Source organism: Helianthus annuus, chromosome 5, assembly GCF_002127325.2.
Source record: "Helianthus annuus cultivar XRQ/B chromosome 5, HanXRQr2.0-SUNRISE, whole genome shotgun sequence".
In the NCBI taxonomy this organism is placed as follows: domain Eukaryota; kingdom Viridiplantae; phylum Streptophyta; class Magnoliopsida; order Asterales; family Asteraceae; genus Helianthus; species Helianthus annuus.
The window spans coordinates 157,919,582-157,933,529 of NC_035437.2; the positions used below are offsets into that span (position 1 = coordinate 157,919,582).

At 34.4% G+C, this 13,948-nt stretch overlaps 2 protein-coding genes and 1 non-coding gene across 3 annotated transcripts; 1 reads left to right on the plus strand and 2 right to left on the minus strand.

Annotated features, from left to right (window-relative positions):
• Window positions 1–664: 664 nt before the first annotated feature.
• Window positions 665–1,226, minus strand: LOC110939346 (protein indeterminate-domain 14). The gene has a single exon (XM_022181022.2). The coding sequence runs from the start codon at window positions 1,162–1,164 to the stop codon at window positions 706–708; it is 459 nt and encodes a 152-aa protein (XP_022036714.1). The 5' UTR covers window positions 1,165–1,226; the 3' UTR covers window positions 665–705.
• Window positions 1,227–12,115: 10,889 nt separating this feature from the next.
• Window positions 12,116–12,835, minus strand: LOC110943872. The gene has a single exon (XM_022185604.1). The coding sequence runs from the start codon at window positions 12,833–12,835 to the stop codon at window positions 12,116–12,118; it is 720 nt and encodes a 239-aa protein (XP_022041296.1).
• Window positions 12,836–13,205: 370 nt separating this feature from the next.
• Window positions 13,206–13,311, plus strand: LOC118492821. Its single transcript, XR_004894822.1, has one exon. It is a non-coding gene; the product is annotated as a small nucleolar RNA R71 (small nucleolar RNA).
• The last annotated feature ends 637 nt before the right edge of the window (window positions 13,312–13,948 follow it).

The window sequence follows — 13,948 nt, forward strand, 5'->3', positions numbered from 1 at the left end:
TAATACCATTTATCAGGTGATATCCTTTTTAACGAATTTTGACAAGTTTTGCCCTTTATAAGGAATTTTGTTGCATGTTTTGTCCTTTAGGCTTAACTCAGTTAGATTTTCTTGTTAAATCTTGTTACTCAAGGGTATTTTAGTCTTTTTATCCATTTATTTAATATTATTTAAAAGAATAAAACAAAATATTTTAGGGTTCACTTTTGAAATAAATGGGTAAAAAGACTAAAATACCCTTGGGTGACAAGATTTAACAAGAAAATCTAACTGGGTTAAGCTTAAAGGACAAAACGTGCAACAAAATTCCTTGTAAAAGGCTAAACTTGTTAAAATTCATTAAAAATGACACCGTCTGATAAGTGGTATTAAGATAAAGGACAAAACTTGTACTTTTTCCTAATTATTATCAACATGAACAATTCCAAGAAAAAAAATCAAGTAATATAACTTTTTATCTAAATTCATATGTTTTCTTTGAAAGTGTTGGTTTTCAGTTATAGTAAAAATATGGATATCATAAAAAAAACATCAAATTAGAGTTTGAATGTGTTTTAAAAAATATCATTACGAAATAAATTGTAATTAACTAATTAACTAATTAATTAATTAACTATTATTATTATTATAGAAAGACAACTACGACGTCATTGTACAAAAACAATTGCCACAAATAAATATAAAATTAGCTAAATATCATTAAGATTAATAACGTCTAAATTTTCTTCTACATGCTTGACAAGTGATTTCCATACACGATTCGACACGGCGTGTTGCTCTTTCCTTCATCTTCTCCACTCTCTCCACCTCCTCACGCACCCTCTCCCATATGTGTCTTGCACGCGCAAATTCTGATTGTGCCATCTCCATTTCACGCTGTGTCATCTCCATCACGCGCTTGGCGTATGCGCTCTCCATTGCCGCTATTCGAATTTGGTCTGTCCCTCTCCACTTCCTGGTCTCCGTCCCAAGCGATGGCTTGATTGGACGGAGACTGGTGGAGAGCTGAAGGTCCAGGGAAAGACCTAAATCGCCATCCAAAGGATATTCGAGGTTGTTTGATTGGAAAGTCATGAGGTCAGATGACCATGGTGAGGTACGTGAATAGGAGGGTGTGGTGCATGGTATAGGGAGGAGTTGTAGTTCCTTCAGATCATTTTCCATTGCTTTAGAGAGAATGGAAGGTGACTTGAGAGCTTTACCTTGAGAGTTGAGACTATATATACACCTTTTAGGATGCTATATATAATATATTTATTTTGGATTGTGTAAACAGAACACTTTATCTAGTTTCTTTATTTCTTCTTTTTTTTGGTTACTATTAATTAGAGTATATTTACTTAAAGTACATAGAAGTATTTGATAAAATTCATTTTATTCAAATAATAAAAATGACTTGTATATATTTGTATAGCTTAACTATATATCTATTTATATATACATATATGCATGTGATTTTGTCTAACGACGATCTAGTCTACTCTCATTTTGTTAATTTTAAACTATTGTTCAACACATGACTCGAACTCCTGATATTATGAGAAGAGACCATCATAACACTAAATGCTCTTTGGTGTGTATGTGTCATTTTTTAACAAATACTTACACACTATTCAACTCTACACTTCAATTACACATTATCCTGACAACCACAATAATCTAACTCTTACCATTTGAAAAGGCAAAGCCTTATTCATTTGTGGGTACCATTAGGCGAGAAGTTTTTTTTTATGTATATGTGTAATTAAAAGAGGATATTAGTCTATTATCTATCAACCTCTTACTTCGACATCTCATTAAATTCAACCGGTCGTTTTCTATGAATTTTAAATCAAATCATCATACTAAATTAAACTCAAGGCTCTTATTTTTTATCTTTTATTTATTTATTATTTTTTTTTTTTTTGAATTGGCTATTTTATACACTTACATATGTATTGATAACAAAAAAATGTTATATAATTGATTAAAGGTTTTATTAAGAATGCCCGATATCTCGAATACAATGATCTAGTATGTATAGGAGAGTGTTTTAACACACAACTTATTTTACATAACTATCAAAATCCCATAATGCTTTAGTACGTTTGCAAAGAAATGACCAAATTTAGTGGGAAAGAGAAATAAATACTACCATACTATATATACACACATACATATATATATATATATATATATATATATATATATATATATATAGTGAAAATGTAATGTACAATATGTCTTATCGTACGAGCGTACGAGATTTAAAGGTCGCAAGTTATAAACTTCAGAACTAAAAACTCGCATGTTGTAAAATATAAAAAGTCGCATGTTGAAAGATGAAAAAAATCGCATGTTAAAAGATGAAAAAATAGCATTTTGTAAAAATGAGAAAATAGCATGTTATAATGAAAATCGCATGGTGAAAATGAAGTTCGCATGTTGTAACTCAATCTCGTACGTTGCGTACGTTAATACAAATTGTACGTTAACTAACCAATATATATATATAGTGGAGGGTTTAAACGAGAAGAAATTTTTTGTAAGAATAAAAAAGAAGAAATTTAACCAATAAAAATCCTTATTTTACATCATTTAATGTTTGTATTTAATATTAGTGTAAAGGTAAATTGGTAAACTTAGATAGATCATTAATTGGTAGTCTTCATTTTTAATAGCTAACTACATTAAATTTGTAACTTATTTTCAAAAAATATATTTTTCAAAAAAGAAAAAAATTAATTTAAAGTGCAGGATAAATTACAACTTCTGTAAGATAAATTTCAATATGTGTAGGATATAAATTTCAAAATGTGTAAAATAAATTTTGATGTATGTAGGCAAAAAATTTAGTGTGTAGGTTGATCGTCTATATGACTAATTAATTAGTCAAAGTTAATAATAAATGAGACAAGAGAAAAACAATTTAATGTTTATAATAACTTTTGTTTTTTTTTTCTTTTTCAATAAACTTTCACCAGTCCACCTATATATACACATATATATCTGTATGTATGTATGTATATATACATATCTGTGTGTGCAGACACATTTATCAAATAAATTTTATATAAAAACCACAACAAATGTGTAGTTTATAAAGTAACTTAAAACTAAAAAAAGAAAAGAAAAAGGAATTTTAGCTCATGAAGAAAAATAATAAAGCTTATATACACCTTTGATTGCAAACAAACAAATAACATATGCTTTTGTCCTTTTTTCTTTATATAACTACATGATTCATAATGTTTAGAAAAGATTGGTCCACTGCGTTTTTTCATTTCTTTATCTAGCTAGCTAGGTTGTTTAAAAAGTTCGCGGCTTGAAGCGCGTTTGAAGCTCGCTCAGATCTAGCTCGGAGAAAGCTCTCTTGATATGGCTCGATTTGAAAGTGAGCCGAGCCGGCTCGGCTCGGTTAGAAAGTAAGCCTAGCTCGGCTCGGCTCGTGACAAGCCAAATTGGCTCGATTTGGCTCGCTTGGTAGCTCGGCTCGGCTTAGCTCGAATTATTTTACTTATAATATATTTTATTTTTATATACATATAATTACAAAAAAAAGTGATTATTATTTACATGTATTTAGGCTTATAGTTTGATATCTATTACATATTTAAAGGTTAATTGCCGTGCTAATGAACAAATATTGTATTTACTTGAAATATAAAACTTATTTTGCGTTGTTGAATGTGATTTTGGCTTCTAACGTATTAGGTTGAACTTATTTTGAATACGTTGTTTTGAAGTATTGAATAATATTTTAGAATACTGAATTTTGAGAGCTACGTATTAACTTTTATTTCTAAAATCGAGCCAAACCAAGCCGAGCCGAGCCAGCTCGGTTTAAAACCAAGCCGAGCCCGAGCTTAGATTTTCAGCTCGATTTCAAATCCGAGCCGAGCCCGAGCTTGCCCTAGCTCGGCTCAGCTCGGCTCATGAACAGCCGCTAGCGCTACTAAATTTGTGTGATGTGATGGGGACGTAGTGGGAATTCTTTCGGTGTTACACATTTTGTCAACCAGGGCCGTCTCTGAAAATAAAATAAAAAATTTGGTCCTGTACGACATAAAAATCTTGGGCCCTATTCGTAAATTTCTATGTATTATAAACTCATCAATTATCGAATCACTAAAATTATGTGAGAATAATTAAAATAATTATTTTTAGCTAAGTTTATGTAGTAATTTATTAATTAAAGGGAAAGATGCAGTTGACAAAATTAGGCATTAAATACCATGTGAAGCTAACAAAAAAGAACAAAAAAATGAAGTTAAATAGAAAATTTGGAGACGCCATGATTAGAATCCATGTCTCCTTATTGTTTAAACAAGGCATTACCCACCCTGACAAGAGCTTGTTTGTGTCATCTATTGATTTAGTGCATAGGTATTCTAGCTTATACAACGTAAATTGTAAAAAGAATTAAAAGGATTTGAGCCCCGGAGGGTTTGGGCTTTGTGTCGTTGCACCCCCTCTGGGCCGGCCTTGATGTCAACCGATAAAGAAAACCCACAAAAATATCTACATGTATTCGGTTCGTCACATCCGTGACGGGGCTTTGAACATCGAAACATAATGATGAAAACGTATGTCATAATTTTAATAAATCGTGATCGTACACCGGTATCATCCACGCGAAAAAAATTTCACTTCAAAATGCCGATAAAAATAAAAAAGTCATTTCATTTCGATATCTAAAATAAACAATAAAATCATACGAAACGAATAATAGCTCAAAATTTTAAACATTTATTAATATTAAAACAAGATCACTAATTATATATATATATACATTTTCATATTATAAATAAGCAACATTTTGTTGTTTTATGTTACTGTACCATGTGCATAAGGAGTCTTTCAAAAAAAATTGATTTTTCATTTTCCATCCAAAAGTTTTAAGGGTAAATTACACTTTTGGTTATTTATGTTTGTACTGAATTAAAATGGATAGCCTTTAAATTTAATAATTACAGTTACAATCCTTTATTTGCAAAACTCATTTATTTTAAATTAGAAAAAATCTAATATATATACACACGTATTAACAGAAAGGGCAACCAATCAAAATTTAATTATATTGGTTAACTTTTTTTTTTAAAAGGAAAATTGTATTAGAAAACGTCCGGCCAAAAATAGACCGCGCCAAACGAACACTACAGCATGTACAAAGGAAAATTACACCACTCATTCCACACTATATTTCGGAACTTGGATGTACTCTTTAACCATAAGAACCCTAGAGACTTAACATCCCTGAAAATCTCCGCTTTGTTGCCTCTCCTATTCGAGAAAACCGCAGCGTTCCTTGCTTTCCAAATTGACCCAGTTGATTACAGCTTTGTTCTTTTAACAAATTGACCCAGGTTTGAATTCATGGTTAGCGTATTTTTTTTTTTTTTCGTTTTGCACGGAAACAAAATTAAACATTTGAAATGTCCAAAGCCATAGTCGAAGTGTCGAACCCAACAAAGCAACTTTCCACCACACTATATACCTTCAATTGAATTACAATTGTTCCCAAATTTATATAACTTAAAACTAAAACTTAAAAAAAAAAAAAAAACAGAATCAATGGGGTGGTGGTCCATTGACAAAGACCATTTTTTTAAATACATTGAAAGGGAAAAGTCTTTGGTTCAAATCCCACAGACGACAGGAGTTAAAAATTTACCGCTAAAAAATAGAAATAGAAGATAGGGAATGCAAGTGGCATGGCTCATTGATTAACTGTATCTATACTTTTTCTATAAAAGGAGAAATCTGAGTGACATAAGAAAAGTTGATGTGTCAGCCAGAGATGCTGTCCAACAAGGCTTTTCTTATGTCATTTTTACATCATAAACCTGAATATATAAATCACTTTAAAATACATTTAATTTAATTTCAAAGCACTGTCTTGTGTATTCAAATGTTAAAGGTCTGGCCCACATTCCAAAGGGCAAAACATTGCCCATCTACAAGAAAGTAGCAGATGGTTCCTTTGGCAAACGTATACGTTAGCAGATGTTTTGAAATTGCGGGTAATTTGAAATTCAAAATGCATGAGGATATGTAATTTTCAATTAATGCATGTCACACACTCACTTCTGTCAATCATCTTCTTATATAAACTGATTTATATTCTCATTTCACTCTTCATGTTTACATTCTCGTGTTCTCTTCTTTTGTATTTTCAAACCACATTTCTAATGTATCTCTCTCTCAAATCCCTTCTTCTCAATACTCGACATTTGTTCATAAAGGATAAGGGAAAACGGAAGCTCTCTCTGATTCACTTTCAGAACAAATTTTGGAGATATGTGGTTTGCCTTGATGATGATAATGTGATATATATGATTATGTTTGTTTTTGTTTTTGATTTTTGCTAAATTTTTTTATCTGAGTTATGACTAAATGATGATTGTGAATGATCTGAGCAGATGATGATGATGATTGTTCTACGGCTGTTTCCAGCATCATTGTTCCAACATCGTTTAAAGTATGTTTTTTTTTTGCTACTCTAATTTTGAAATTTTGAATTTTTAATTTTGAAGTGATATACTCTAATTCTCGCTTTATATTTCAGTCTAATCACAGTTGTTTGAAATTCATACAATTATCTGCGGGTTATTATAGGTTTGTATTAAAATAAGCATAAAGTTAAATTAAACACAAAGAAAGATTATTAAATGTACATTTAAAATAATTTCTGCTTATGACTAAATGATGATTATATATGACTTTGGACAGATGATGATGATGTAGAAACCGTAGTAGTTCTTACTAAACGCAAGAAAGGATCTTCTACTGCTGTGGTTTGAATTTTATCTTACTAGAGCAATGTTCTTTCCTGCCTTTTTTTGTATTAAAAGAAGCATAAAGTTTGGTTTAAAGCAGCTCTTTATGAAGGAAGTTAAGGATTAAGTATATGTGGATATGGCTACTCTTCAACAGCTGAAGAAGTGTTTTCATGTACTGCATCTTGGTCTGTTTACGAGAGACCAGGTTTCCAGAAACCTGATGGTGATGCATTTAGTACTTCCGTGGAGTTCATGGCGATCGTCGAAGATATACATTGAGAAGTTTGGTACTTGATGGACTTTAAGCTAAAAGCACTAAATTTTTGCTGTTAGATTCGTAAATTTCTTGGTGTTGTTAGATTTTAAAGTTTCGTTGTTCAGTACTCGATGTAATTGTTGATCTTTTAATCTTCATAATGTTTATGGAGCATTTTATTTTTAATAATTTTAAGCTGAATAAGTATTATTATGTAATTTTTAATATCATCTGATTATTGCAGATCGGTACTACTGATGTAGAAGTGAAATTGTCTCTGAGTTTAATTAAATTATGTTGATGTTGTATCAAATTCTGTTAGTGTATAGATCTGTCAAAGTTAAAGTTTGCCAAAAGAGAACATCTGCTCTAAATCATCATCTGCTGATCTAACGGCTGTTTGACTTGCTACTGTTGCCAACATTTGTTGTTGCCTAATAGAGCTTTTCGAAGAATTTCCTCCTCTCAATTGTAAATACTGATGCATCTGTCACTTTAACTCTCTGTCAAAGGTAAAGTCTGCCCAAAGAGAACATTTGTTTAGTGGTGATCTTCTGCTAATCTAACGGCTGTTTGACTTGCTACTGTTGGCAATATCTGTTGTTGGCTAACAGACGTTCGCAATATTGCTGGTTAAATGAATAGATTTTTTATCTGAGTTATGACTAAATGATGATTGCAAATGAAGTGATTTTTTATTTGAGATTTTTTTATCTGAGTTAAAATACATTTAATTTCAAACCACTGCTCTATATTCAAATGTCTAAGGTCTGGCCCACATTCAAGAGGGCAAACTACTGCCCATCGCCAAGAAAGTATAACTTAGCAGATGTCTCATTTGGCAAACATATACCTTAGCAGTGGTTTTGAAATTGCCGGTAATTTCAAATTCAAAATGCCTGGGGATATGTACTTTGCAATTAATGCACGTCACTCACTCAGTTCTGTCTTATGGTAAAGGCGTATTATGGTAAATGAAGAGGTTAATTGTAATTATAATAACGTGTTTAATTTTATATTTTTCCCAAGGAAATGCATTAAAAGCCTAACGAGTGTCGCATCATATTCTTTCGTCTGACGATGTATTTAGTCATAACCGCCTTCATTGGGTATATAAAATACATTGGGCAGAGGTTTTCATCATTACCGTTTTCATCCATCTACTCAATCATCTTCAAAAGTTTTTTGTTTATCAATATCATTACAATTTCTTTTACTTTCAAAGACGCATTGCTTCACTGCAAAATGGAAAACATTGGGTTTCAAGTGATTGTTGACGAAATTTTCATAAGGCCCTCTGCAGAAGATATTGGTCGTTTGAAATGTCTTTCCAAGAATTTTTATAGGGAACTGTCAAGTCATGGATTTCAGATGATGCATGCTCTCCGAAGTGGAGATTCACTACAAAAGAAACTATTCTCCTTTAAAGACACGTCAATTGTCGTTGACGACGTAGTTGCTGGTAATTTGGATGTTGTTAGAAGCAAAACCTTAAGTTTTCCTAACAATGTCCACCCTAGCTTCTTACGTACTCTATCGTCATTTAATGGTTTGTTGTTAGTTTGCAATGAAGGGATTTGCTGTGAGCTGATTCTTTGGAATCCAACTACCAGGCGCTATAAGGTTTTGTCTGATTACCACTTCAATTACAATCATGATCGAAACTCTGATACTGGTGGAATTTATTTTGATCAATTCAATGATCTGAACGTGCTGAACATCAGATGTTATCGTAATGTAGCTACTGCTCGTGTTTACTCACGACATCGTGAGTCATGGAGGACAATAAATTTCGGTAGCGTAAACAATTATGGTTCTAGTGGTTATTCATGGTCTACAGGAGTTTATGCTAATAAAACCATATATTTTATGGTTTCAAATTATTGGTATCCACTAGGTGAGAGGAACATCGTTGCTTTTGATGTTCTGAGTGAGACTTTCAGAATGCTTCGTTTTCCAGAGAGTATTATAGTCAATCCTTGCCAAGGGCATTTTTTGACCATCGCAAAGAGGCTGCATTTGATTGTTATTGGAAAGTCTGCTGAGCTAACTGCTGATTTGCTCAGATATGAAGAAGAAGGTTGGTGACGTGATGTCGTGGTCACAATCAAATTTAATCCAATTACTACTAAATAGTTAGTGGCAAGTGGGTATCGAACACAGGGAGTTTGTGGAATATGTGTTATTTGAAGGTTTATCTAAGTTAACTAAAATTAAACTAAATGCAATAAAAGTAAATTTCAAGAGTTGGTTTGATTGATTTGATTTTTAAAACTAAAATTACTATTCTAATTGCAAAATGAAACTGTTGGTTGTAAACAAATTAGAGACAAATGACCATCTTTATTTTCCGGTTTGCTTTGACATTTATGCTATCATTCCACTAGAAAGAACTACATAGACATAGTTCATGTATGATTACTTGTAGTGATGAAAGGGAACTAAGTACTCAGATTCCTAGAACGTGAGGTTGTTACCCGATGACCAATTAACCCTTACCCAATCCTAATTCTACCCATGATATCTCGATTGCCAACGGCACCAAAAACGTATGGTTTCAAATTAGATTAACATAAGAATCAACAATTTACAAACAATCAATCACTCACCATAACAAACAATCATAAAGACAAAGTTTATTATTCTAGAAATTAGGAAATCAAGCATAAAGTCTAATATAAACCTTCGACCAAAGATAGTCATCAAGAGTTTAGCCACTCATGGCTTGAATCATCATCCTCACATAAGTTTCAATGTTCATAACAATTAAAAACACAAACCAAATGATTGGAAATTGTCTTCAAGCACTAAGAACACTAGAAATTGCCCCTCGAACTGTGTGTAACCGAATGGGAATGATTAGAGGTGAAAAGACACCATAAATCCGCATTAAAAGGTGGAAGTTACACATTTACGCAGGTCAGCGCCGTAAGCTACGGTGGCCACCGTAGCTTACGATGGCTTGTAATGGCTTACGGTGGCTTTAAACTGTCATACGGTGACAAAAGGTGCCAGTCGGCGCCGTAAGCTACGGCCCTTGTCGTAGCCTACGGCAGGCTTCAACATGAAAACTTGTTTTCAGCATAACTTTTTCGTTTTAACTCCGTTTTCTTCGCCGTTTTCGCCTACGTTCTCGTAATTTCGTCCTCTATCATGCTATCCTCTTAATTCTTCAATTCCAAAAATTGATTTTTTCATTTATTCTCCGTGTTCCTTTCATTTTAAGCTCCCGATTAAATGTAGGATTTTATTATCATTTATACCACTTAAGGTTTGTCCTACGGACTACCCGTCACATCCCCACACTTAACCGGTTGCTTGCCCCAAGCAACCCGTTCAACAAAACACAATTTATTCAAGCGATTAAGCACAAACCAGGCAAACAAATGTCCTCATTTACTAATTCTTTCTTAAAACCGCGCATAACACACCCCTCACAATAACTCTTCTCTCAGTGATAAATAATACTAGCAAAAATGAGCTAGAACACACTTAAGGTAAATGGGTAGTTGAACAATAATATGCTTGTACTCAAATCGGTCCTTCGCCTAAAGAATTTGCTAAACATGCATGCGAATCAAAGGGACTTAAAGGTTGTAACACGGCTAGGCATACAGGTAGGAAATGGAAATATATGTAGTAATTAATGATTCGACCCGGTCTTTTATTTCTATCTAAACATAGCATCTATATACAATACATCAATCTCTTTTTCTCTTTTTTTTCATTGCTTTTTCTCTTTTTTTTTCTTCTTTTTTTTCATATCTCTTTTTTTTTTCTTTTTTTTTCTTTCGATTTAACAAACATAACAAACAAGCATACTAGAACAAGATGATTATACTAATAGACCGGGTCAAATACGGGTTAATTTTTAAGAGAAGGTAGGCACGGGTTAACAAAAGATCGGCTCAAAGCTCAAATGGGCTACTAAAGTCCAAACCCCCGCCCGTCTCACTACCATGCTCATATATATAATTTATGAGGTCCAACCCCCCAAATCCCACACTCGCACTCATCATGACAAAGCTACCTAAATGCCCTTATCATTTTCACATTCATGTAAAGCTAAGGCCTTAAACCGCATCTAAGCACAAGTTCTAATGTACCTCCACCCATTGCCACTCTCATCAAAGAAAAATATTTCTAATAAATTCAAAGAGATGGCTCAACTCTCACCAAGAAAGAACAAGGGAATATGGGATGCCGGTGTATCATGCGGTTTTGTATTCAAATGTTCAATTCGGACCATTGTCACTTGATTTTTAAAAATTTACAATTTTAAGAAATTTTTCAAAATTTCCCCTCATCCCCACACTTGGGATACATTGTCCCTAATGTATGGTTTTGAAGGGAAGATCGCTTAAACACCAAAAACATCAACTTTGTTTTTTTTTTTTTTTTTTTTATAAACAAAAGCAAACTAATAAACTAACAATATTTCAAAGCTAAAGAACATGACAAGCCTAAGAAAAAAGTACATTGACCTGGTGAAGTTTGACACAACAGATATTGTAAATGATCCAATTTCCTATCACCACCTTCACACAAATATCCGCACATCTTCCCCACACTTGAGTGTTGCCATGGCCCTGAAACATAGAAAACTAAAGAAATAACAAGATCAGTGAAAAACCTCGAGGTACCTCCCGAGCAGCGCTAAGTTTTCAGGTCTTCAGCCAGACCGTGCCACCCCCATTTAAGGTGGCTCAAAGAAGCGGTTCCTGCCATCTCCATCACTTCCTCGTGCCATTGAGCAAAATGCATCCATCTCGTTTCGACCCGGTGGGTAATCAGATACACTTTTGCTTGAACCCTTATGCTTTTCTTCACGATTCGGTGGGTGATTTCTTCTCATTCTTTGAAACACCTTTTCACTAAACCCGCTATCCTTCGCCTCAACAAAATCATAACTAATCATCTTAGTCTGAACATCAAATGACAACTTACGGTTCTTTTCGGTCATGGTAATGATTCCTTCTCTACAATCGATTTGAGCATTTACGGTATAGAGAAACGGTCGACCCAAAATCACCCTTTGTTGTGATGCCATCATGGTAGTAGCATAATCTAAAACCAGTAAATCCACCGGGTATTCGAATTATCCCAACCGAATCATAACATTCTTAACCATTCCCCGTGGACGCCTCCAACTTTCATCCGCCAAACTCACCATGGTGTCTACATCCTGAAGCGGACCAAAATCATACATGTCATATAGATCACCTGGTAACACACTCATGCTCGCCCCATAATCCAATAATGCATGAGGAATTTTTAGTTTCCCCACTCGGATAGGCACGATTGGCGCTCCATACTCTTTATCATTCTCGACTTTGGCATCTTTTTCCAAACCTGAGTTCAGTTGATACGAAGAAGTTAGCAGTGTTTCATTAAATTTAGTATTTGGAACGGTGCTTACCACATTGATGTTAATGCTTTTTGTGTTTTTGGGATTTATCACCGTGTCACTTGGTGATTGACCTTTTGCTTTCTTCAATAATGCCACGTCACTTGCAAGTTGACCCATTTGAGTGGTCAACGATTGAATAGCTTTGTTACGGATTTCATCTTTTTGCATGCGAACATCATCCATTTGATTTCTTCGTTGCATCTCTAGTTGCATTGCCTTGAGCAGCTCCATAACCTCATTTCCACCAGAAGAACTTTGACCTGAAAACCCACTTTGATTATTGAACGGTTGGCGTGGAGCAAAATTACCTTGGGCTCCTTGAAAATTTGGGTTAGCTTGATTCGCCGGGTTTCCGTAACGGAAGTTAGGATGGTTTCGTAACCCGAGGTGGTAAGTGTTAGAATTCATGTTCTAATTTCTACCACCCTCTCCTTGCCCTTGCAAAGCATTCACCTCCTCATATTGCCCTTCCACCACTCTTTGGCAATTTTCAGCCGCATGCCCTATCTCATTACAAATTGCACAAATGTCATAAATTTGATTAGAAGTTTGAACATTACAATCGTCTACCGCATGTACTTGAGTTCGAGTAATGGCCGGTCGTGCTCTCCTTGACGCTTGAGCTTTCCTTTTTGATGTGATTGCCATTTGCTCCAAAAATTCCCAATCGTCATGCTCATAGTTTGTGCCAAAAGTGCCATTGGTAATAGACATTGCATCGCGAGCATCTTCGGCACTTAACCCCTCATGGAAAGCATTCATCAATTCCTATAACTCTATCCCATGATGAGGACAATTCTTTATCATCATGTTAAAATGTTCAAAGGCCTCATGGAACATTTCACCTTGTTGTTGTTGAAAACTTCTCAACCCTTTCCTAGCATCATTTGTCTTTTGAGCGGTATAAAATTCATCTAAGAAAATTTGTTGCATCTCCGCCCATGTATAGATAGATGCCGAAGGTAATGTGTAAAACCACTTTTTCGCCTTATCTTCCAAAGAAAATTGGAATGGTACCAATTTGACATCATCGGCCGAAAATCCTTGACTCCCAAGAGTGTTGCAAATCGAGTCATAAGCCTTCAAATGGAAATAAGGTTCCTCCGTTGCTAGACCCTTATATTTGGCAAGCTTTGTAATGAATTGGTTCTCACTTAAAATGTCCTCCCTTGGTCATTGTGAGGAATAACTACCGGTGAAGGATTGTGAGTGATTATCGGTCTAAAATGTGCTTCAATGCCTCTCGCGTGTTCTCGAAGATGTCTTCTTGGTACCCCCAACCGAACTCTTGGGCGTATAGGACCCATTGGTCTTTGAACTTGCATTCGTGGAGGCCAAATTGTTGTGGAGGTGGTTGAAATCTCGGCCCCACATGAGGTTGTTGAACTCGTCTTTGCACCGGTGGACCTTGTGGTGGCAATTGTTGAGGTATGATTTGTTGTTGAGGAATCCCACCAACACTTGACATTCTTTGATTTTGACCTTGAACATAGGTATACTCCCCTTGATCTCCATCACCCC